Source organism: Camelina sativa, chromosome 1 (assembly GCF_030686135.1).
Source record: "Camelina sativa cultivar CO46 ecotype springtype chromosome 1, ASM3068613v1".
In the NCBI taxonomy this organism is placed as follows: domain Eukaryota; kingdom Viridiplantae; phylum Streptophyta; class Magnoliopsida; order Brassicales; family Brassicaceae; genus Camelina; species Camelina sativa.
This window is the reverse complement of record NC_141880.1, coordinates 25,627,237-25,653,216: the sequence shown is the minus strand read 5'-3', so window position 1 is coordinate 25,653,216 and position 25,980 is coordinate 25,627,237. Positions and strand designations below refer to the sequence as shown.

Here is a 25,980-nt window from a genome sequence, read left to right as displayed (position 1 = left end):
AAACTTTGGTCAAGGAGCTCGACCACGTGCAGTCGAGTGGTGGGGTCGAGTGGCAGCAAAAAGCAAGTCAAAGATTCCTCATTCAAATTTGAATGATATGGACGCTCCACCCTTGTCTCCTTGTCCCCTTAGCTTCTTTATATAGAGCTAGACTCGATCCTAATCTTCTCACACTCTTTCATTTGGCTTAAAACAATCAAATTCTTGCTTAAAAATCTCTCTCAAGTTCATGTTTTTGCTCAAAGCTTTGTTCTTTTGGTTTTTGGGTTACTAACCTATTGACTTTGAGTTTTGAGTTTATTCTTTTCAAGTTCCCTTCAAAATGTCTTCAAGGTCTACAAGAGCATCCCAACAAGCTGCTGATCGCTCCCTAGATCGACGTGATGCCAAGCTTGCATCAAGAAAGGAAGCTGGAGGAAGTACTCGACCAACTACTTGAGCAACCACTCGACCGGGTGATGGTTCGAGTGGTGTGCCGAGTTCAAGACATCAGTCAGCTGAGGAAGATCCCGAGAGAACTGAGAGTGAAGAAGAGAGGGAGACAACTCTTAGGAAGATCATGAGGAGAAACAAAGCCAAAGGCAAGAGGCCAGCAGTTGAAGCTCCACAAGAGGAGGTTGAAAATGAGAGTGAGGAAGAAGATAAAGAAGAAGAGGAAATGGCTGAAGGAGAAGAAGAATCTTGTGGCTTAACACCAAAACAACTTTATGAGGTATTCATGAGGATGCAGTTCCTGGGGACTAGATACCCACACAAGGAAACCATGGAAAGGTTGGGTATTGATCAAGATGTGGAATTTCTTTTTGAGAAGTGCAACCTAAGCAAATTCATGGGGTTGTGTATGGAATGCTACAAAGAAGAAAACTGTGAGTTTCTAGCCACTATTAAGATGCACTGCTACTTAAGGAAGGAAAGAGAGTTTGGGCCTGGTCATATTGACTTCGCTATCAAGGGAAAGAAGTATGAGCTTTCATTAAGGAAGATAGCCAATGTCTTCGGTTTTGAAGAAGGTAGTGAGAGGAGCATGGTTATACCAAGAGAAGAGCTCTTTGCTATTTGGGAGATAGCAACATTTACTCATCCTCCAATTCCAAAAGCTCAAGCATAAGGAGCCCAGTCCTAAGGTACTTCCACAAGGCCTTAGCAAACACCTTCTTTGCTAGGAAGGAGACTGAAAATGTGAATGAGGGTGAGCTCAAGATGATTGATCTGGCACTCAATGGAATTATCCTTCAAGCAAGGGATGGAACCATCATCCTTGGAAGTAGTGTGGGGACTGATCTTGCTATGGTCCTCATTGACCAAATGATGTATTATAGGAGCATGGTGAGCAAGTTGCACAAGAAAGGATCAATGGGAGCCCTAACCATTGGAGGCATCATCACTCCAATACTACTAGCTGCTAAGGTGCCACTTAGAGGAAAGAAGGTCATGCCAAGATGGATTGATTCCAACTATCTCACCTCTACCCTAATACTAGCCAAGGAGATGCATCAAGGAAATCACCTTTTCAATTTTGAGCTTCCAACAGTTGGGAAAAGACAGCTTGTCCTCCCTAATCAAGAGCTCACCACCATACAAGAAGGAGCAAACATTGACTTTTGGCCAGCTGATGAGTTCTTGTTTGATGGGACAGCTCAAGTTAGAGTTGATGAAGCTGGAGATGTAGAAATGGCTTATGGGGAAGAGCAATTCTACTTTGAAGAATATGAGCCAACCCCTAGAGATAGTAGAGGAGTGAGGGAAACTAGCAAGAGGCTGACACTTCTACAAAAATGGAGCAAGTGGCATGGGAATAAATTTGACAAGCTAAAGAAGAAGGTGGGAAAAATGACTAAGTCCATCAAGGGCTTAAAGAGGGAGATTGCTGAACTGAAGAGTGCAAACTCATCACCAAGACATTCTAGCCCTTTGAGGAGGTGTAGCTCAACTAGAGCACTTTCAAGAGCTGAAAACCCTGTGGAACCAGCTAGAGCTTCAATGAATGAGCCAATTCAGAGGAGGAGAAGATCAAGTCGCCAAGAACAACAATCTTCGAGGCACTCGACCGGGTCACTCGAGTAGTCGAGTGCCTCGAGCAGTCACTCGACCGAGTACCCCCGATGTACTCGACCGAGTCCTTACCTAGAACTCCCTATGGCTTCCCAGGTCCAACAGCTTATCCAGGATATCCAGGTTACCCTCCCTTCCCACCCCAATACTTCATGGATCCAGCCCTCTTGCACTAGTTCTACCAGCAGCAAGGTCAGCAATTTACCCCTCGCGACACAACTCGACCCCCCCCCCCCACTCGACCGGGCACTCGACCGAGTACCAGTCGATGGCTATAGTCGAGTTGCCCCAATCTCCACCTCCAAGTCAACAACAAGACCCCCACTACACATATGAAAGCATGAATGAGGATGTGGACAGCTTCTTCCACAATCCATAAGGTAACACTATCACCTATCTTTGTAAATACCATTGCATATTTATTTTCATTTTGTTTTTAGTCTTGAATCTTCTTCCAAATTTCTTTTACACAGTGGACTGTGTAATTTAAGTTTGGGGTAGGGTTTGAGATAGCATTTTACATTTTGTTTTGTTTTCTTATCTCATATTTTAGCATAATCATGTTTATATTTGCATTTCATCTAAGGCATAGAAAAAACAAAAAAATTTGAAGTTTTTTGCAAAAATCTTTATAAAAAAAGAGTGTTTATGTAGTTTGCATTGCATATTAGAATCTTGTTTAGCATGTTTCATATAGGACTGTTTAATATTTGCATTAGGGATCTATGATGAGTTTTGCCTTGTTAGCCTTTTTAGATTCACCAAACTAGGATCAATGCCCAAGTTAATAGTACTTTGATGCTAGTTGAGTGGTTAGAAACATAAGATTGAACCAAGCCTTGAATTCCTACATTGCATTTGGTCTAAACTGAAGCATGTTGTGATTTGATGTCATTTCCTATTTATAAGAACCTAATATTGATTGTTAATTATCAGTTTGTGCGTTGCATAAACTCATGGATACCATATACATATTTGGATCATCTTTCTCCTTTTCACCACTCTTGTTGATCCAAGTAGCTGATTTCACTTTTAAATCAGTTTCCCCTACCCTTAACCAACCCTTCTTTCAAGCCATGTTTGTTCTTGTGTGTGTACGGCCTTTTTGGGATTGAGCTTGGTAGAAAGTGTTAGGTTTGAACTGACAAGAGTAAATCCTTGTGTAGTTCTAGTTTGCAATTTTCAAACTAGATAGGACTAGGTGGTTTACTTGTTGGGTTTGGGACTTGGTTGTTTTGAAAAGAAAAGAAAAGAGAAAAGGAAAAAGAGAAAGAAAATGTTAGAGTCTTTAGGAGGGGAATGTGTTTAAATAAAATCAAAGTCTAGTGAAAGAATGGGAAGTATGAAAATGTAAAGATGGTTCTGGTCAAAGATAAGAAAGTAAGAAAAGAAGAGTATAGCAAAATGCTTTTATGTCTTAAGAATAATAAGAAAAGAGAACCATAGCAAATAAGAAAGAATCCCCCATTCTACTAGATAGTTCAATTAAGAAACCTCTCCTAAGGCTTAAAGTCAAAAGAGAAAAGGTTAAAAGAGAAGTGAAAGAAGATAAACGGTAGAACTAGGACAGATTGTTAGGATAAATACTTTGGGTACCATTAGGTAGACAAGGTTTTATTCTTGTATGTGTCTAAGTGTTCTTACCTTTAGCCTTCTTCTAAAGCTCAATCTATTTTTATGAAAGAACCTTGATATTGATAAGCCCCACTCTAAAAAAAAGAGACCATCATTGTCTCTAAACCATTATTACCAAGCCAAATGAGTTTAAGCATTGCATAGAATTGATTCATGTTCTTGATTAATGAATGTTAAAGGAAACGGTTGATTTGAATGCATGTGGACATCTAAGGCTCAAATCAGTAAATGTTGTGATAGGCTTGTCTAAAATTTTTAAGTACAGCTCATTCAACTTGCATCATAGTAATAGTAACTTGGACATTGATTCAAGCTGGTTTATTGGTAAGTTTTAGGAGCTGAGATCCCACTTTTAAACCTCACATACCTTCTTATGTCTTGTTTATTTGCTTGAGGGCAAGCAAAGACTAAGTTTGGGGGTGTTGATGTTCATATAATTTACCCTATTTTCCCTTAGTATTTTCACTTCTTTTGCATCATTTACCATCTAGTTTGGCCCTTTTTGCATAGCTTTAGGACTGTTTATGCATTAGTGTGTAGTTGCATTGCATTTGCATATTTTCTTGCATAAACAGGTGATTTTGGAGCCTAAGAAGCATGGAAGGAATGCTGAAGAAGATAGGAGCTAAGAAGAGAAGAAAACAAGGGAGTTAGAGCTGGAGAATCAAGGTCCGGAAGTCAACTCGACCACCCACTCGACCGAGTGCGTAGAGGGACTCGACCGGATGGAAGAAGCAGAAGAAAAGCCAACTCGACCGGTCACTCGACCGAGCACCTGGTCGAGTTGACCGAGCCGCCCTTCTATTTTGTCTTTTAGCATTTTTAGGGCTTCCACTCCTTTTTCTATATAAAGCCTTGTACCATGCAGCCACCAAAGAGTCCAACTTTTTAGAATTCCATAAATCTAGTATTTGCCCTTTTGGGAATTTATGCTTTTTACTTTTTTATTTCCTTAGATCTTTTTCTTTTTCTTTTGAGGAAGAACTAATAATTCTTTGATATTTGTTGGTTCCATAACTTTCAAAATATTAAGAATTCGAGTTTGATTCCTTCTTCAATATTGTAGATCTCTGTTTTATCTATCTAATCATGCAAGTTTCATCATTTTCTGGGTTTATAATTTCGTTGTTCATCATGTGTGATTGTGAGTAGTTTGCTTAGCTATTAGGGATGGTTTAGGCTGGATGATGGTTGTGGTTGTTTGATCTGGTCAAGCTTGATTGTTTTAGATCTCTTCTAAGCTAGATATTCTCTATGCTGATCCTAAAACCGAGAGGGTAGGGTTTGATCTTAAGCTTCTTAGCATCATACCAATGTCTAGGTTGCTAGATAAGGCTAGATCCAGAGATTATCATTGAGCATGCTAAGAGATTAGATGCTTTGTTTGATTTTTGACATGAATGATCTGTTGTTTAAAGCTTGCTTTTATATGTTCTTTGCTATGTGAGAACTAGCCTAGATCTGTATAAGTCTGATTGTTTTTGCCATGAGAGTGGATTAACATGTTATATGAGATCATTGTCTAGAGATTAGCTCATGTTGATTGAGATTTGTTGATCAAGTTAGATAACCACAATCCAAAGTCCAGCCCATGAATCCATCCCTAAGACCTTGCTTTTCTATCGATTTCCCAGTTTAAATCCTGTTGTTTGTTTGCTGTTTGATTCGTTTTTGTATTGCTCTGTTTTATTTGTTCTGCTCTGTTTTCCCGATTTCACCAACTCGACCTAGTACTCGATCGAGTGCTTGCTCGAGCTCAACCCAGAGTTTCTTATTTTTGCTTTGCATTTGTCCTGTCTCATTTCCTGTTTCATTCTAGTCTTATTCCTGTTGCATTCATTTAGTTTATGTTCATCTTGTTCATCATTTGTCTTGCATTAGTTCATTAGTAGTCTAACATCTCTACTTTGTTTCTGTTTAGTCTTATCATCTTAATCATTCTGTTCATTTGCATTTAGTATCTTGTCCTTTCAGCATTTACATTATGCATTTTGCTTTTGTCATTAGGATCTTAGTTTCAAATCATCTTTATAATTGGCTCAACTTAGATAAATGTGCATGTTCTAATTGCTTGCAACCCACTCAGATTTGGATCGACACCTCTTATACTGCAACATCATAAGAGGAATTGAAACCCTCTGCCTTGCATTCCATCCATTCATCTTTTATTCACCATCCATCATCATTCCACAACACCACTTAAAATTTTGTGTTTCATTGAAGTTATTTTGTTTGGTGATAATATGTCATCATCTATTTGCTTATATAGAGGGGTATATTTACAATCTTTTTCCTTTTAGGATTAACGAAGTTTTTTTTAATATAATAATAAGATTACAATTATCTTTTGTATCGTTTTACCAACCTTGAAAACTGTTATTTCTGATCATTAAAATTGACATGTGTCACGATCTGATGAGTTACTAACTTTGATATTTGATTTATGATCGTTAAAACTGACACGTGTCACGATATGATGAGTTACTAACTTGGATATTTAATCCTTAAAACTGACACGTGTCACAATCTGATAAGTTTTTAACTTTGATCTTTGATCGTTAAACTAACACGTGTCACGATCTGGTGAATTACTAATTTTGAGAACCAAGATTTATATAATAAAATATATATATATATATATATATATATATATAGATGTAAATGCGCGTAAGATGCTGCCTCATTAAAAACCTTACTAGGAAAATCCAGTGGGAAAACCCATGGTTAAGGGAAAAAGAGTGCAGAGCGCTTTTACTCCCCCTCTTGAGTACATCACTTGATATCTTCGAGATGTCGCAATCCAATATGATGAAGTAACTTCTTGAAGTAGTGGTTGAAAACGCCTTGGTAAATGGTTCGTCAAATTTTCACTTGAACAAATGTATAGGAGATGTATATCATTGTACATCACCATTCTTATGTAGGCTATTGGTCTCTTAAATGATTCATCTTGATCATTATTTTCATCTCTCATGATCTCATCAATGTATGTCGGAGACTTTGAAGATGATAGTCTTTCACCATTGGAATCATAATATTCCTCTCAAGACGTTTATCTTTTGCGTGTTCTTTTGTTGTCTCGTTAAAAACCTTTAATGGAAAAACCCAATGGTATAAAACCCATGATAAAGGAAAAAGAGTACAACCACGCACATGATAATATTTCTCCCCCTCAAAGCATCATCTTCAGGTTATTCATTATGATCATATATATCATCTTTTCTGAACTGTTATAAACAGCGCTTTCAGGTACAAACTCATATGATCATCATATCTACTGAGTCATTGAACTTCAAGTCATTTGAACCCCTTTCATATAGAAGATCTATTTGAACCTTAAGTCTAAATCTTCTTTTACATACAATCTTCTGAACAATCATCTTATACATAATAGTTATTATTCATAATCTTTTTGTAAAACTTTCTCTTTCAACTCTTCTTCTTGGTATGGTACTAAGAAACCATTTTTCTATGTAAGATGATGTAAGCATCCGGAAATAACATCTCTTTCATCAGATGTCAAATCTGTAATCTCAAGAAATATCTCAAAATATTTGATCTTGTACAATCTGATTTCTCTATCTTTCAGGAGTAATATTTCATCACTGATTATTTCTCCATACATTCCTTGGTATGTGAAATCTCTACTGGAGATTAGATAACATTTTCATCATCAACATATTTGCATTTCTTATAGATTTTTTTTTTCTTTTAATAAGAACCACTTGTAAGTGCAGAAGAGACACGAGACACATAATTTTTCTTTTAACGAGGTTCAACAAAGGCCTACGTCCTCAAACTTTCTTGAAAATACTTCTTGAACACAATTACAATTAGTGTTCAATCTCGGATTTACACAACCCTAAGATCTTCTCTTAGCTTGTTCTCGATCTATTTTCAACCCACTATGAGATCCCTAAGATCAACAACAATGATCTACAAACAAGACTCTAAACTCTCACACTTTTCTCTCCAAATGTGTCAAAAGACATCAAGACTTTTTCTTGCTTTTACAATATTCTTGAGAACTATAAAGTATTGCTTCTAGCAATATAATTACTTTAAGGGATATCTCTTATAGTTTGAAAACCTTCTAAGTAGACTAAATCAAGTCTTTCCTTACTTTCAAACTCATAAGGGATCTACATAGTTGCTTCCACCATATGAGAGTGCATTTCTCATAATAAATATCAAGTATTTATGAGAATCATTGTACTACTACATGTACTTTATTTCTCATAAAGATCCACTTATGTCTCACTCATTTTAAAACATCAAGTGTAAGGACTACAAGCCCAAACATCATCTCTTTAAGAGACTGAACTATCTCAAATAGTTACTTCTTTCAATGATTAACCAATCTTTGTGTACACTTTTCAATAAAACTTTTATATTAACCGCGGTTTATGATCCTCAATTTTCATCAATAACATCATCAACTGCAACATTGCATGCAAATATATTACGACGTCGATTTGCTTATTGGTTCCTTTTTCATTCTAGACATGACTCAACTTGTTGAGATTTCCTTTCATTATGATTCTCAGGTACCTGAATCTCTTTCGTACTCATGTCTATATCTCTTCTAGAGATTTTTCATAACTCTTTGCTTCCTCGGTGCCATATTATTTTATGTTCCTTTTCTTTTCCGAGGATGCTTAAATTTGGAACCATAAGTCTATCACACTTCGTGTGATCTTTAGACTTACTAGCAGTTGATCTTATCCCCTTCTAGGATATTAATTTCAATTGGAGCACAATTGGTATATGTGACTTTGTCACTCAAGGTCAGAAAATGCCTTGTAGCATATTTGCTAAACTTTGCAAATAAATTATCTTTTTCAATTTCTAACGCATATTTCAAAGTACGAGGATCCAGATAATTTCTCCCAATATATTTATGTCCAGCTGTTTATTTTCTCCCTTTCATATTGGAAAGACTGACTCACTGAAGCAGTCTCTGAATCTCGAGCCTTAAATTCTCGAGATAATCAATCTTTAAAAGAGATTCATATCCAACATATTTCCAATATTCTTTCAAATTCCATCTTAATCACCGTGGTGGAGCAACTCAACATGTATAACACATTTAGATGGAATATCTCTGGTTTCTGACCCAAACCAATTGTACTGGGGAGTACTCATGATAATTTTTTGGCCCGATGCGAACTTATTGACATGTAGAGTCATTTATGTCAATTACATAGCTTGGTTTCACCACCATTGTCAATCAACCAAATACTCTCGCAAACTAAATATTGCATGTTCATAACAAGAATATATGGTGGATGATCAGTCCACAATATCTCTTTGAATACATACCAAGATAATTGACACTATCCAAATTTATGGGGTTGATGAAAACCATATAATAGGCTTGCTTTGAGAAGCAGCACATATAAGAAATCACTACAGAAATCTCTGATTATTCTTTCGCATCACTACTGAACCGGAATGGTTTAACCAGTCATGCCAAACAGTGAATTTTTTTTTTTGTTAACTCAGAGAGTAAATCCCCAGACCTATGGAGGGGTCTGAGACTAATCTCTTTGGAGGAAGGGCATCCCATGGGTAGGGTCCCCTCCGGTTATGCAAATGGGTTGTAAGTAATGGGTTATGCCTAGATTAACAGAGCGACTCTTCCATCAAAACTAGAACCACTACCTCACCAGGTGGTGGTTAAAACAGTGAAATTTTCACAAAATATTTTATATCTACCTGATATACTACACGTACATGTATTATGCATGTATGTATTTATTATGTTATATGTTATACGTACGTGTATTATGTATTATATATGCATGTAATTTATATAATAATAACGTTTATTAAAGTTGCATGCATGTAATGATATTATGATACTAACAAGTATTATGCATGCATGCATAGTAGTTTAAATCAACTAAGCGTATGATCACTTTAGCAAAAGATTTAAACTAATCGATCATAACTCAGATTATAAAACATATATAATAATTTTTTTTAATAAGCAAATTATAAAAATAAGCTTTAGACGTAAAATCATGTTTGACATAAAATTAAAATTAAAAATTTGATAAAAATTGTTTCTATAAAATTCAACCATGTCTGAAATTCAATAACTTAAAATCATAAAATAAAGCCAAAAGTCAGAAACATAAATCATAGGTAAGAAATAAAATAAAGGCCATAACTAAAAATCCATGCAAAACTCAAAAGCACTCCTACTCTTTAAGCAAATCAGAGGTGTCTATATGAGTAACACCATCATGACCAAAATCATCTTCGCCATCCTCGAACACAAGGTTTTTTTCCACCTTTTGCCTCTCTTGCTTTAGGGATTGTTGATAAAGATCAACAAGGTGTTTTGGTGTCCGACACCTCTTAGCCCAATGGTCATCAGCTCCACACCGGTTACAAACACTTACATATGACGCTTTCTCTTGTTTATTACCGGTCCACTTCTTCTTAAAAGAAGGATTCTGAACTGGTACTTGTTGGTACGGGATTCAGCACCCCCGACATACCGAACTAAACCATAAATACTAATTGATTAATTAACCGGGAAATCGGTTAAGGGCTTGATTAGGTCAACAAGAAGTCAGTTCGGCCAAAGTGTCACCTTGAAGAAGAAGGAGCCGACTTCCACTTCGGCACGGCGGCCGAATGAAGCAATGAGGCAGCTTTCCATATCTCACTTCGGCCGATAAGGAAAGTGAATATATATTGTAATCTTAGGGCGTGTATAAAGAAGGAGTGATTTCTCCATTGTAAGGTATCAAGAAAAAAAGACAATAATAGAGTTCTCCTTTTGTTCTGGGCAATAAACCCTAATTCCTTTGAGTTCTACTTCTTACTTTAATTCGAAGGCATAGATCTGTTTTCTAGAGATATAACTCTATCGAATTTGTTTCCCTCCTCAAACAAATTCATTGTTGAAACCTAGTTTCTACAATTGGCGCCGTCTGTGGGGACGCAAATCGTCTCTAGAAAACTTACTCTCTAGCCCGACAATAATGTCTTCCATCATCAACGAAATCCCCGAAGCAAACCGCACAACCTCTAGCATGCTCGATCTCACTGGCATCGCATCCACTCAGGATGACGTCGCTACACGAGGTGGCGTTTCGACTAGGCCGGCCATCGCCGTGTACTCCCGTCAGCGCGTCAACGCAACGACAAACCCGGCCGAAACCTCCGCCGAACTCCCAGTCGGGATCAGATCCAAAGGGGAGACCAGCCAGGGAGCGGGGCGAACTCAAGTAGAGCTAGTCAACCTCGACGCAGAGCTTACCGATGAACAACACCGCAACGAGGAGGCTGCGGGCGTCACGGAGCAGCAGCCCGACGCACAGAACGGAGATCTCCCTGTTCATGCCACACCGGCGATCCAGAACCCGCAGGTCATCTCCATGGAGGATTTCAAGATCTTGTTCGGCTCCATGACGAAAGAGATTTACCAGATGATCTCCGACACCAATCGCAGGGTCGATGCCGTAATGACCCAGACAACCCCATCGCAAGTCTCTGCCGGACAATCGCCTAACTTGGGCGGTCTCACTCGTCGTCTCGACTTTTCGGACGCACAATTCGACAGGAGGAATCTTCCCCCTCACACCACGTCGAGTATTCGACCAACGAATCCGAATTCGCGGATACACGAGAGCTCGGCCGCCCCGGTCGCCCGCCTCACAAACCCCGGACCTTGCTTCGAACTCGAAGAAATCAAGTCGCAAATTAGCGGCATGAACACACTCCTCCATCGGGCTATCAGCACGGCTCCGGAGATCGATAGAATTGTCGAGGTGACTCGGCAGTCGCCCTTCACTCAACGGATAACACGAGCTACCGTACCAAACGTCAAGCTGAAACTTCCAATCTACCAGGGAGACAAAGATCCGGTCCAGTTCATGACGTCCTTCATGGCGACCATGTCCAAAGCACGATTCACCGACGAACAAAGGGACGCCGGTTGCTGTTAGTTATTTGTCGATAGCCTCTCCGGCCCTGCCTTGGTATGGTTCACAAGGCTCGAGCCGAACTCAATCGACAATTTCGACCAGTTGTCCAAGGTTTTCCTCAAGAATTACCGAATCCTCATCGAACGAGGCGTGACAAGTTCGGATCTCTGGGAGATGGCCCAAGAACGAGGAGAGCCCATCGCCAGTTTCTTGAACAGATTCAAGGAGAAGCTAACAAAGGTCAACGTCCCGGAGGACGCTGCAATGGCGGCCTTCAGGAAGGGTCTGATCCCTGGGTCACCATTACAAAGGGACCTCAATATCCGGGAACCCAAAGACCTTGATGACGCACTGCATCGAGCTTCCAGATTCGCACTCGATGAGGAAGAAGAGGCCCAAATAGCCGCGAAAACCAACGACGAACAATCAACGCATCCCCCCAAGGTTAAAAACCCGGGTCGAACATCACGAATCCCGCAAGCACCACGAACCCCAGGATCGGAAAAAAGGCATCATCCACGCAGTCTCCGAGGCGGATGAACAAGACAAGCAGCCGACCAACCCGAAGGAATTTTACTGCAACTTCCACATGACCTCCGGTCATTCCACACATGAGTGCGTCCACCTGAAGAATTATTTGTACGGGAAATATCTCTCTGGCGAAGTCGACGCTGTCTTTCAGCCAAAAGGCGTTCGCGGAGGCAGAGGTCGCCGTGGGGGATGGCGCGGCGGACGATCTAACGGAGGCCGCGGTACGGGTGGCGGACGAGGCTACAACGCACCACCCAACGCAGTCCAACAGCCGGTCAACCAAGCATTCGTGAACCTCCAAGAGGATGCGCCCCAAGCAGACGAACTGCCCGGCCCACCAAAGCGGCAGAGGGGGCAAAACCCGGAGCGGGCCAATTCACCTCCCCAAGGACGAATAACCATGATACTTGGCCCACCGGAAGACTGCGCAGACTCCGTCCGCGCATTAAAGAAGAGGGCACGACAGGTGTGCACCCTTCGAACAACTCCGAGCGAACGTTCACTCTGCTCGGACCCGATATCATTCACTTCGGAGGACGCTAAAGGAATCCAACATCCCCATTAGGACCCCTTGGTTATCGAGGTCACAATGGGCGACTTCGACGTCGAACGAGTTCTGATCGACACCGGAAGCACCGTCAACGTACTATGCTGGCAAACGTTAGAAAAAATGGGCGTCACACCAGATCAACTGAAACCCGAAACTCGGACGCTGACGGGCTATGATGGGGTTGCTAAGATGTCAATGGGCGACGTAAAGCTACAAGTACGAGCTGGCGGAGTGACCCGAAAGACCAAGTTCGCAGTCATTGATGCGCCCCCGATCTACAACGCCATTTTGGGGGTACCATGGATATATGCGATGCAAGCCGTACCGTCGACCTATCACCTCTGCCTCAAATTCCCGACCAGCACAGGAATTTGCACACTTTATGGCGACCAAAGGGTAGCCCGAGTATGCTCTGTTATCGAAAAAAAACAGAGGACGGCGGAAAACGCATAGCAATTACAGAGCGGGGACCGTCTTACCGGTCTCCACAAGCTGGAGCGGAATCGCTTCAAGTCTTCGGAGTGTCGGATCATACAGGTCAATATAGACCCCTCCGACCCCTCGCGAACCGTCGGCATCGGGTCCGAACTCGACGAACGCATAAAGACGAAGCTGATCGCTTTTCTATAGTCTCGAGCTTCTACATTCGCCTGGTCAACAAAAGATATGGTCGGGATAAGCCCCGAAGTCATGTGCCATAGGCTCAACATCGACCCCACATTCAAGCCGATCAGGCAGAAACGCAGGCGTTTGGGCCCGGATCGAGTCAAGGCGGTCCAGGACGAAGTCGAACGACTACTCAAGGCAGATCAAATAGTGGAAGTCCAGTACCCTGATTGGTTGGCTAATCCGGTGGTGGTCAAAAAGAAAAACGGCAAGTGGAGAGTCTGCGTGGATTTCACCGACCTCAACAAAGCTTGTCCTAAGGACAGCTTCCCTTTGCCGCACATAGACCGTCTCGTTGAAGCTACGGCCGGCAACCAACTGCTTTCATTTATGGATGCATTCTCAGGGTATAACCAGATCGCCATGAGTCCGGCCGACCGCGAGAAAACGGCGTTCATCACAGATAGGGGCACCTACTACTACAAGGTAATGCCGTTCGGATTGAAAAACGCCGGAGCAACCTACCAGCGATTGGTAAACATGATGTTCGCGGATCTGCTCGGCAAAACCATGGAGGTCTATATAGACGATACGCTGGTCAAGTCTTTGATCGCAGAACAGCACGTCCAACATCTGACGGAGTGTTTTGACATCTTGGATCAATTCCAGATGAAATTAAACCCAACGAAATGTACGTTCGGAGTAACCTCCGGAGAGTTCTTAGGGTACATCGTCACTGAACGGGGCATAGAGGCAAATCCTAAACAGATCGAAGCCATCCTGGGACTACCTTCACCGACCAACAAGCGAGAAGTACAACGCCTGACCGGCCAGATCGCCGCTCTGAATCGTTTCATCGCCCGATCAACGGACAAGTGCCTCCCCTTTTACCAATTGCTGCGCGGAAATAGTGATTTTCATTGGGACGAGGAATGCGAGGTCGCCTTTCGTCAGCTGAAGGAGTATCTGACTTGCCATCCAGTGCTGGTCAAACCGGAGGACGGCGAGGCGTTGTACCTCTACGTCTCGGTTTCAAGCTCGGCAGTCAGCGGGGTGTTAGTCCGAGACGATCGCGGAGATCAAAAGCCCATCTTCTATACGAGCAAAGCACTTAACGACGCGGAATCACGATACCCCACGCTGGAAAAATTGGCCCTTGCGGTGATCGTCGCAGCACGGAAACTTAGCCCCTATTTTCAATCACACTCTATCGTCGTGCTTACTGACCAACCACTCCGAACCGTCCTCCATAGCCCTCTCCAATCCGGACGCATAGCGAAGTGGGCAGTCGAACTTAGCGAATACGATATCGAATACCGTTCTCGACCAAGTCTGAAGTAGCAAGTTCTGGCTGACTTCATCACCGATCTGTCGCCTGAGCTCGACGACCCCACCCCCGCGGTGGAACAATGGACAATGTTCGTCGACGGTTCGTCAACAAGTCATGGCTCTGGGGTGGGACTCATCCTTCGATCCCCCACCGGTGAGATCCTTGAGCAGGCATTGAAGCTCAACTTCAAAGCGTCGAACAACGAAACCGAATACGAGGCCGTTCTCGCGGGACTCCGTTTAGCCCGGGGACTTGGAGTCAAACACCTGCAGGTCTACTGCGACTCCCAACTCGTAGTCAGCCAATTCAGCGGAGAATTCGACGCCAAAAACAAACGAATGGGAGCATATCGACAGTTGGTCCGCACGTTATCCGGGGAGTTTGCGTCTTTCTCTCTGACGAAGGTCCCACGGAACGAGAATGCATCAGCCGACGCCCTCGCAGCCCTGGCAAACCGCTCCGACCCCGAGCTATGACGTACCATTCCAATCGAGTGCATCGATGCTCCCAGCATTAATCCGGACTGCCAGATTGCCGTCATTAACGATGACTCAGTCCCTATGGAAGTCGATGACCCAATAGAAGATATGACGGACGTCGCCAAACCCCCGGAGGATTGGCAACTTGAGATCAAACTTTACATCTCCGATAGTATCGTCCCGACAGACCGATGGGCAGCTCGACGACTGAAGGCCCGAAGTGCCAGGTATATCCTTTTGGACGGTGAGCTGTTTCGCCAAAGTGCGTCAGGAGAATTCCTTACCTGCATTACTCGGGGCGAAGCCGAACGCATCATGATGGAGGTGCATGAAGGCGAGGGTGGCAACCATTCTGGCGGACGCGCACTCGCTCTTAAAATTAAATAGGATGGTCACTATTGACCTACCATGATGGCCGACTGCGAAACCTTCGCGGCCAAATGCGAAGCTTGTCAGCGCCATGGAACAGTGCGGCACGTCCCGCCCGAACTGCTAAATACCGTGACAGCTCCGTACCCTTTTATGCGATGGGCCATGGACGCCATAGGACCCCTGCCGGCGTCCAAATCCAAGAAGTATGTCCTGGTGCTGACCGATTACTTCACCAAATGGGTGGAGGCAGAATCTTTCACGAGAATCCAATCCCTAGACGTGACCAATTTCATCTGGAAGAACATCATATGTCGCCACGGACTTCCGTACGAGATTGTCACTGACAACGGTACCCAATTCACCTCGATGATCACCAGACGTTTCCTGTCGAAGTGGCAAATCCGCCTCAGCACTTCGACTCCTCGGTACCCGCAAGGTAATGGTCAAGCTGAAGCCACGAATAAATCGATCGTCGACGGACTCAAGAAACGACTCGGTCGAAGGAAGGGAGCATGGGCAGACCACTTGGACGGTGTACTATGGTCATATCGCACAACCCCGCGGTGAAGCACAGGATAGTCCCCTTTCTCTCTCGCCTATGGTCTCGAAGCACTTGCCCCGGCCGAAGCAGGAGTCCCGACACTTCGCCGTACTATGATGGTGGATAATCCCAAACTCAATAACAAAATGCTGATCGACCACAACGACCTTGCCGAGGAGTTGCGCGATAAAGCTTTAGTTCGAGTGCAACATTACCAAGACGCAGCCGCTTGATACTATAATAAGACTGTTCGTCAGCGACGTTTCAACGAAGGCGATCTAGTTCTGCGAGAAGTTTTCGAAAACACCAAGGAAGTGAACGCCGGTAAGCTCGACGCTCGATGGGAGGGTCCATATCTCGTGTCTAGAGCGGTTCGTCCAGGCGTCTACGAACTCGTGACCATGGCCGGGGAACGGATCAAAAACTCGTGGAACGCAGCCCACTTGAAACGTTATTATAGCTAAGTCGCTGTCACGATCCTACACGGGAGTTTTCGGGACTCCGAACTCCATTTATCTTTCTTTTGTATTACGAACTACGGTTGGCTTGATCCCCACTTCGGGGTACGTAGGCAATTCCTTATCTATTGAAGATATAGCGAATGCAGCCAATATATTAATAAAGTTTTGTCCGGTCGAAAAACTTCTTCTTGTTATTTGAATACATTCAATTCGGCGGCAAGCCGATGTAAGGAATATCGACCATGGATTTGATTTTCTCTTACATGGTTTGATAATTCCAATTAAAATAAAGTTTTTCTAAATAAGTCAATCCCCATTACATGCTTTGGAGCGATGACCAACACAAAAGAGAAAACAGAGAAAAGAGACGCAAAGGGGGAAACCCCCTCAACGACTGAGCTCTCCTAAAAAAAAAAAAAAAAAAAAAAAAAAAAAAAAATCCGAAGCGTTCAGGGTTTCGCCGTCACTGTCTGGGGCAGTCTAGTAGACGAAATGGAGGCCGCGGACCTGACAGATCGTCCGCCAGTGGTTCCTCTACTGTTACCTTATCCAGTTCGCTTCGCCAGAACTGACGAGCTTGCCTTAGGGCATCCAGTCTTTCCCCCGGAACTTCAACGCCTCTTGACACCAAGTCTTCCAGGAAGGCGCACGGGCCCTCGACCAGGTGCCTCTCACGGAAAACCGGGCCAGCCGATTCCAGGAAATTGGCGTACCGCCTTAACCTTTCTACGGAAGCCCGGTAGGCCCAGATATCCACGGTAAACGGGTGCGCGGTATCTTCGAGGGGCTGACAGTCGTCCTCGAAAAGGACAGGCACCTCAATACTCGCCACCAGTTCTTGGCACGCCGCATGCGCGGCAAGCAGCCCGGTCATACGCCACTTCTCCAAGAAGAAACCTTCGGCGATTAATTCGTGCAGGACTCGGATAGTCCCGTCCAAACGGTATAGCCGACAGACTTCGGCCAGTCTACGACGTCTCGCCATAAGGTGAGCCCCCAGCCTATAGCGGCAAGCCCGATACCTTCGGAGTTCTTGGCACACGAGGCTCCCTTCTACACCCGCCATATCGACAGGTGGGGCAGGTGTGCGTACTTGGAAAGTCTCTACGCCCTCTTGGGCGGAGGAGTCATCCGACGATTCAGTTTGGTTGGAATCACTCGACGAAGCGGTTAACCTTTCCAGAGCCCGTCTTAGCCATGCAGATCGAGTAGTCACCATCTTTTTCTCTCAATATTTTAGAAAGTTGTGGAAGTTAGAATGAACTCCCAAACTCTCAATCCTATTTATACAGGATTACGGGAAGTAACCGCCACTGAATCCACCAATCAGAGTGCAGCGTGATTTTCGCGAGGTCCCGAGAATAATTCTCAAAGACCGCGCAGCGCATTTAATAAAAAGCACGTTCATTATTTCCAAAACGGAAAAAGGGAATTTTTCCAAAAAAAAAAAAAAAAAAAAAAAAAAAAAAAATACTATATACTCACACGTATACCTTAGCCCGGCTAAGTATCTACTAGTTTCTACCGAACTCACCCCTTGTTGACACCCTGGCCAGGTGATCAGCTGGTATAACTACCTACTATTTTTCGGGATAAGCCGGACCCAGAGTCGTTATTTCGCACCCGAACCTTCAATCATTGGGATAAGCCGGACCCAGAGCGTTTATTCCGCGCCCAATCTCTTAATTGTTGGGGTAAGCCGAACCCAGAGTATTTATTTCGCACTCAACTTTTAGTTCGGACGGTGTGGTAAGCCGAACCCAGAGAATAATTTCGCACTCCGGCCATCGAACTAAAATAAAAGGAGATAAGCCGAGCCCAGTATCTCGCTCTCCAATCAAACACACTTCGTTTAAAATTCATAGACTGCTTTTGAGGCTCTAATCGATTTTGTCTACCGTCACTTAATTAAGATTGCCCGATGTAAGCCGGGAGACGTCTCGCTTCTGGCATATTTTAGGAAATAAAGTAGCAAAATAAATCTCTTATTATTACTGAAAAAGTTTTATTGAGATTTTACAACGAGCAAAGTTCAAGTTTGCCTGCTATATTGCAGTTGTATCTTATTATCAAACAGAACATCCTAATTCCGAACTGGTGCGCCATTTGCAGCAATCTCGCGAATGCTCGTCTTGAGTCGCTTTGGCATCGGCCATAGTAGTTGCAACCCAGTCTTTTCCCATTCCTCGGGACGAGTCTCCAATGCTCTGGCTTTCTGTTCGGATTCATCGAGCAGGTCAGTAGTTCTTTTCCTTTTCCCCTTGAGTAGGGCGATCTCGGATTCCAGAGCCCTCAGCCGTCGATCGATCCTGCCCTTCTTCATATGAAAGTACTGAAGATCTTGAGTCAGCTCTTGGTGCGTACCCTCAATCTGCAAACGCAAAATCAACAACGGGCTAGTACGAAGAAGACAAATTTCGATCGCTCAGAAGGAAAGCAAAAAGGAAAAAAGGGTAGTGGCTACCTGACGGAAAAAGGCGTCGGCCTCGGCAAGTTCAGCACCGGTTGCACGCCGGTTAATGTAGAACGGCTTAACGTTGCCGGGAATGAAGTCACCAATCAAGACAGGGTCCATTTGCGTCGATCTCCGATCTGATTCCCTTCGGCATTCGTCGCAGTACGCAACAAGACATGGCGGCAAAGCAGCTATCTTGTCGAACCCGTTCCTAATCCAATCCTTTGGGTGAGATTCCAGCATCTCGAGTTTGAGTAGCAGATCTCGCTGTACTTGTTCTGACGCGGCAAGACGATCGCGATATTCCGTATGGCGATCTTCCACCTCATGAAGAAATTCTTCCAGTTCGCGCCTTTCTTCCGGTTTGACGTGGAACATCAACATCCAGGGAGCGCGGATGTTCGGGTAATACGCCATCCCCCGTTCGATAGCTTCGGCATTCGAGAACGTCGGCACATCGTTACCAACTAGCGGGGATTCCACGCTGCTAACCGAGCCTGACATTGTCTTGATTGAGAGTTCTTCTTGGGATGTTTAACCCGTAGGCAGCGCCGGATAGATTTATACGGGTATTGGGAGGAAAATTCCCTTTTTTTTTAAAAATGGCAACTTTCCGTGCAAAATGGTAAGAATGCGAATTTATCAGTTTTTCCTTTTATGATGAGATAAAAATTTTGGTAATTAAAAGAGAAAATGGGCCGAGCAAGTCGCCAATGTTTTACAAGGGTACTCAAACCGTGGGATTAACAACAAAAGAAAAAGAAGAGAAGGAAACGAAAATCATAGCTAAGTATCATAAGCACCGGTCAAATCGGCCTGAAAGCTATCGGCATTGGAACCGTGCGGATGCTCGACGGACTCTGGAGCCGTCGTTCCGGGGGGGGGGGGGGGGGGGAAATCCATAGCCAAGTTGATCCGGGGACATGTTGAGATCTTTTTCATTCAGATCAAGGACATCGATCGCCTTGACAGTCTCCTCAGCTTCGGCCTTTTTCTCGTCAATCTCCTTGATTTGCTCCGTCGGGATGATGGCCCCATTTTCGACCAAATATTGTACCGTTTCCTGTATCCCGGAAGCTTGGTTTAGCAGATCCTCCAGGGGACGAATTTTCTCCTGTTCGAGTAGATAGGCCTTAACCTTATCCAGTCGAGTCTGCGCTTTCATTGTTGTTCGCTCCACCTTCTCCCAACGATCTCGCCGGAGTCTCTTGACTTCAAAGTTGAGCTGAACCTTTAACCCGTCGCATGATTCCTGCAGTTCGTTCTTCTCTTCTTCGAGAGTAAGCGCTCGGAGTTCAGTTCATTAATCTTCAGCTCGGAGTTGGCAATGATACCGTCTTTTTCGGCAACAAGCGCCTCGAGCTCTTTGATCCTCGCATCCTTGGCGTCGCTGGCAATCCGGATTTGCTCTGCGCATTCTTTCACCTTTTCGAGCTCCAATCCAGATTTCTTACTGGATTTGGCACGCCTATCGTATAATTGAGTCAGCGTGTTCATCTTGGCGGCAGTCTGTAAACCCGAAGTTCATCACCCGTGGAAATTTCAAGCAAGTTAAACGAAATGATAAAGCATACCATTAGGTGGCACTCGGCTACATCAAGGAACGCCTGTTTAAATTCAAGATCGTCCGCCGACGGAAGGATTCGACTGGAGGTCTTCAGGGTTCGGAAGAGCTCGCCCGAGGCTTCACGATTGGTCACTAGAGGATAGTCGCCGAAGTAATGATAGGAGAAGCGATCTGTTTTATCATTTCTCCTTTCCAGGCGAAATCGATCGGCAGATTCCAGTCCAGCTTCTTCCGCTGAGCGTTTACGGTTCACTACCAGTTGTGACTCAGCGACTGGGTTTTTCCCGGTTTGCCTCTTTTTCTTCTTCCTTCTTTTGGAACCAGCTTCAACTTGCGGGACATCCTGTTCCTCAGTCGAAAGATTGGCATTCTCTAGGGCCAAAGGGAGAATATCTTCTTCCGCGACACCGATTGTGTTGACATTTTCTCCAGGATCCTGAGTAGGATCAACTTCGGTCTGGTCTGGGATGGGATCGACTTCAGTTCGACCTTGAGATGGGCTGATATCAGCTTCAATGGCAGCCTGAGTGTCACGGCGAACTATCTGGAGATTGTCCGATTCAAGGACACGTGCCCTGGTAGGTTCCGCAGTTCGTCCTAGCGACCTAGCAAAACTTGGGAACGTCGTCCTGGGTTTGCCCATCGCTGTTTCAACATGGATACGGGTGATGAACTCCCACTGACGATTGTTTCCGGTTAATAGAGCGTCTCTAACGGGATGGTAGTTTGGAGCTAGCTGCGTCGCGCAGAATGGACGATCTGGAAACATGACACGACAAAGTTAAAACTGGTTAGAGGTTCCGAAGTCAATTAAAACGTGCTGAAAATATAAAGTCTACCAGGATTTTCATTCCACACTCTCCGATGAACACCCAATGGGTTAGCGAGTGAGTACTGATCGACGCGGACATAGAAGTAGCGGTTCATCCACTTCTGGAATTTGCTCACTCTTTTACCAATAAGAAAATTGTGCGCCGGCCTCATATTCACTTCCCAGCGGTGTAAACTCTTTGACAATTTAAAATTGGATAGCTGTTCGAAACATTGAACTCCAATATTAACCCCGACTTCGGCTGCTATAGTGAGGGCAGCCATAAAATTGCAAATAGCTCCGGGGACGAATTGGCAGATCGCTATCCTGCGTCTTTGGGCGTAGAGCGATATCAACGCAGGGATTGGGAATAGGAGGCGACATTCGGTAAAGTAACATTCGTATAAACATATGTACCCTTCCGGAGGGTTCTAAGGGCGTTGGTCCTCTCGAGGAATCAGAATTGTGACTTGGCTGTTGAACAAACCGCATGAGTTAAGCATGTCGTTCACGGTTTTGGACGAACTCAAACTCTTTTCACCACCAATCTGCCCTTTATGGTCAAATAAGGGCTCGATATCTTCGATCAAGAGTCCTAAGGGAACAAACCGATCTTCCTCTTGTGACAGTACGTCTTGAGTCAGTTCGGTGCTTTCCTCTTCAGGACGAACTGATGGCGGCGGTAATACTTGTGAAGATGAAGTTCCTGCAGAACAGCGAACAAGGCGTGGTGGGACATCGGAAGCCGATCTACTCGACTCGCCGATCTGTGTGGTACGATCTGGGTCGAGAGTTTTCCGCCTGGAAGATCGACGAATTAGCTGTTCGCCCTCGACTTCTGGCGAAGAGATGGGTTCTGATGTGTTTGCCATATTCTGAGTTCGGAGAGTGCGGAAGAAAATTGGGACTAACAAAATAAATAGGAGAGAGATCGGAGCAGATTACCTTTCGTTGTTGACAGAAAATGAGAAATGACGAAAGGGGAGGCGTATTTATAGAGTCGAGCGGGTGGCAACCCTACGCAGAGCAATTATGACCTATGCGACTCTTCGAATTCCGGGCTAACTGATGTGATGTAAACGACACGTGCCGTCCGGACAATTCGCGGCGAAATGACGCGAGAATCCGGGTAAAATCAATTAAGTTTTTATGAATTAGATCGGATATTCTCTTCTCATAGTTCGAAATATTCGAATTAAATCTCGAATATTCGGAACTAGGGGGGACTAATTGTTGGTACGGGATTCAGCACCCCCGACATACCAAACTAAACCAGAAATACTAATTGATTAGTTAACCGAGAAATCGGTTAAGGGCTTGATTAGGTCAACAAGAAGTCAGTTCGGCCAAAGTGTCACCTTGAAGAAGAAGGAGCCGACTTCCACTTCGGCACGGCGGCCGAATAAAGCAATGAGGCAGCTTTCCATATCTCACTTCGGCCGATAAGGAAAGTGAATATATATTGTAATCTTAGGGCGTGTATAAAGAAGGAGTGATTTCTCCATTGTAAGGTATCAAGAAAAAAAGACAATAATAGAGTTCTCCTTTTGTTCTGGGCAATAAACCCTAATTCCTTTGAGTTCTACTTCTTACTTTAATTCGAAGGCATAGATCTGTTTTCTAGAGATATAACTCTATCGAATTTGTTTCCCTCCTCAAACAAATTCATTGTTGAAACCTAGTTTCTACCTAGTTTCTACAGTACTCCACGACCTCGACCATATTCGTGTCGACGATCACGACCGCGCGCGGCCGTGGCCGCGTTGATTTCCATTTCCACGGCCATGGTTAGTGGTTTGGTTTTGCTCTTTCTTACCGAAAGATGACGTGTTCGCTTCGGGAAGCGGTGCAGTTCCAGTTGGACGCATACTATTATTTTTAATCAATCGTTGATTCTGTTCTTCAGCCACAATAAGGCATGAAATCAACTGGGAATACCTAGTAAACCCTTTTTCACGGTAAAGTGTTTGTAACAACACATTGTTTGCATGGAAAGTAGATAAAGTTTTCTCTAACTTGTTCTCCTCCGTTACCTTTTCACCACATAGTATCAATTTGGAGGCAATTTGGTGCAAGGCGGAGTTGTACTCATTTACAGACTTATAGTCTTGGAGTCTTAAGTGCCTCCAATCATATTGGGCTCTTGATAGAATCACCATCTTTTGGGGTTCATACCTTTCTTTCAGATCGCTCCAAAGAACGACTGGATCTTCCACAATCAAATAATCATTCTTAAGACTCTCGTGGAGGTGATGGCGAAGCAACGTCATTGCTTGTGCCTTCTTTTGCTCATCTTCTTTGTTTCCATGGATGATTGTATCACCCAACCCTTTGGATTTCAACCAAAACTTGGCATCGAGCGCCCATACCAAGTAATTATCTCCGGAGAGATCAAGGGCAGCAGAATCAAGGCTTGAGAGTTTCGACATGATCACTATACATAATTAACACACAACACAAATTAAACTTAACTCAAAAGAAATATATTTAACGTATGCATGGTTATGTACAAAGTACGTAGAAGTATATTAACATGTGCATGTATCTATATACTAGTGCATGTATGATATTATGCATCATATGATAATATTAATAATAACATGCATAATACGAGTACATGAATATTGATAATAATAATATGCATCTATGTGAGTACGTAATAATTAAGAGTGCATGAATCATATAATAATAATAGTGCATGAATCATATAATAATAATAACATGCATAAGTGAGTAATATCGATTAAATAAACAATCATAAGATGCATGATGTATGTGAGTAATAACATGCATAAGTAATAACAATAAAGTGAAGCATGTATAAAGTAGTAGCAATACGTATAACGAAATCAGAAACATATATAAGATACAGTATCATAGTAAATCTTATGTTCGGATACGTATAACAAGCCAGCCGTGATTGTTGACCAACCAAATAATCAATTATGTGTATCATGTGTACCAGAGAGGAGAGACGTTTCGAGGTTGGAGAGTAGAGATATCGAAAGCGGTGATGGCTGGTCGGAAGCGGTGACGGCTGCTGCTTAACGTGGCGGCTAGAGTTTTTCTTAGGACGGTTAGGGTTAGAGATTGGTGTTGATAACGGGTTAGGGTTAAAAATTGGTGTTGATAACGGTTTAAAGTAATAGATTTATAAGAAAAACTTATATTATTCCATAGATATAATATAATATATATATAGAAAATACAATTTGATGAACAAGCATGGACTATTAATGGGCCTTAATAGGCATCCACTAAATCATACGTAACAATACTTAAGTTATTTGTCCCTATATTTTCTCTTATATTACAATGAAGGCACAGATTGTTGATAAAGTGAGCTTATTTTTAAGCTCCAGACAGAAAAAAAAAAAAGGGTAATAAACAGAAAACACCAAAGAGCTGCTTCGTCTTATCCCAGGAGAAGGAGAACTTTCGCCACAGCAGCCTTCTTTTTTTCTGTCGCCGTCATCTTTTCTTCTCCATTATTTGGCCTAAAATAAAACAAAGCACGAACGAATTAGTGAGAGGATTTCCTTTATTCTTGCCCAGAATAAAAGATCAAGAATCAAATTCATGTACATGCGGGGAGGAGGAGTAAACACGATGCTGCCGTCCGTTCTTCCACTCTTCCTTGGCCTAAAATAAAACAAAGCACGAACGAATTAACGAGAGGTTTTCCTTTATTACCAAGAATACAGGATCAGAAATCAAATTTATGTACATATCGGGAGGACGAATCATGAGGCTGCAGTCCGTTCTTGGATGTGGAGTCCACATCCAGGGTGGCGTCATGATGGGGAGCGTATTTTTTCCGGGAGGCACAACCCGAGTAACTTGAATAAACCCCAATACTTTCACATCACATCCACATAGATGCAGCGCCTTCTCTACGGCAGCTTGTCCCCGTAAAGTAACGGTAGCTATGCTATAAAAACCAACGTACAAAAACAAATCTTTGGTTAGCATTTGATAACATATGAGAGTTGGGAAAAAAAAAACATTGGGGGAAAGAGGCCACAAACCTGTCGAGAACACCTTCGCATTCTATGTGAGCACGAGCACGATCGAGCACGAATGACACGTCCACATTGAGAGAAATGTTCAAACAGCGCATGCTCGACATGACGCGCATCAAGCGAAATGTCATATCCCGTAACTCCCATCCTAATAATTTGATTGCATATTATTAACATGACAGCAACATATCTTACAGATCCAAAAAAAAAAAAAAAAAAAAACGAAACAAGTTGCATGAACTGTCGGCTATTGTCTGAGTCTCTTGTTAGAGAGAGCACAGGGTCAAGGTCAGTGGCGTTAAACGGGCAAGGCTTAGCGACTACCTTGTGTCCTCCCATGTCACTCCCACTAAGTTTCAACGCCTTCTCTTCTGCACCTTCTCCCCGAAGATAAACTAAGGCAAAACTGTAAAACAAATACAAAAGTGTTTATAGCAAATTGCATTTTAACTTTTATGAAAAAACTGGAGGAAAGACGCCACAAACCTGTTGAGAATACTGGGGACGCTGCTTACACGGTGTCCGGGAATATGAATGTAAAGATGAGAACTTGTTTATCAAGCATCAAAAGTAACTGCGGTTTTTTATCTGTAGTCAAGGTAAATATGGGTTGAGTTACTTTTGG

At 43.3% G+C, this 25,980-nt stretch overlaps 3 protein-coding genes across 3 annotated transcripts; 1 reads left to right on the top strand and 2 right to left on the bottom strand.

Moving 5' to 3' along the window:
* Positions 1 to 12,750: 12,750 nt before the first annotated feature.
* On the top strand, positions 12,751 to 13,164 carry LOC147950361 (uncharacterized). The gene has a single exon (XM_087513119.1). The coding sequence runs from the start codon at positions 12,751 to 12,753 to the stop codon at positions 13,162 to 13,164; it is 414 nt and encodes a 137-aa protein (XP_087369245.1).
* A 6,791-nt stretch (positions 13,165 to 19,955) lies between these two features.
* On the bottom strand, positions 19,956 to 23,022 carry LOC147950360 (meiosis-specific protein ASY2-like). Its single transcript, XM_087462401.1, has 3 exons — positions 21,362 to 23,022; positions 20,530 to 21,281; positions 19,956 to 20,464 (listed from the first exon to the last, which is right to left on the bottom strand). The coding sequence occupies exons 1-3, from the start codon at positions 21,615 to 21,617 to the stop codon at positions 20,189 to 20,191; spliced, it is 1,284 nt and encodes a 427-aa protein (XP_087318527.1). The 5' UTR covers positions 21,618 to 23,022; the 3' UTR covers positions 19,956 to 20,188.
* Positions 23,023 to 23,069: 47 nt separating this feature from the next.
* Positions 23,070 to 23,762, bottom strand: LOC147950359 (uncharacterized). Its single transcript, XM_087513106.1, has one exon. The coding sequence runs from the start codon at positions 23,760 to 23,762 to the stop codon at positions 23,070 to 23,072; it is 693 nt and encodes a 230-aa protein (XP_087369232.1).
* Between the last annotated feature and the right edge of the window lie 2,218 nt (positions 23,763 to 25,980).

What these genes read in the sequence shown, in the direction of transcription:
- LOC147950361 (XM_087513119.1), top strand. Translation starts at nt 12,751, where the DNA reads ATGGGCGACTTCGACGTCGAACGAGTTCTGATCGACACCGGAAGCACC.
- LOC147950359 (XM_087513106.1), bottom strand. Translation starts at nt 23,762, where the DNA reads ATGTCGAAACTCTCAAGCCTTGATTCTGCTGCCCTTGATCTCTCCGGA.
- LOC147950360 (XM_087462401.1), bottom strand. Translation starts at nt 21,617, where the DNA reads ATGGCTGCCCTCACTATAGCAGCCGAAGTCGGGGTTAATATTGGAGTT. An exon ending in AGTGTGGAATGAAAATCCTG is followed by an intron (nt 21,282 to 21,361) that starts GTAGACTTTATA and finishes TCATGTTTCCAG; the next exon opens with ATCGTCCATTCTGCGCGACG. An exon ending in TAGCCGAGTGCCACCTAATG is followed by an intron (nt 20,465 to 20,529) that starts GTATGCTTTATC and finishes TCGGGTTTACAG; the next exon opens with ACTGCCGCCAAGATGAACAC.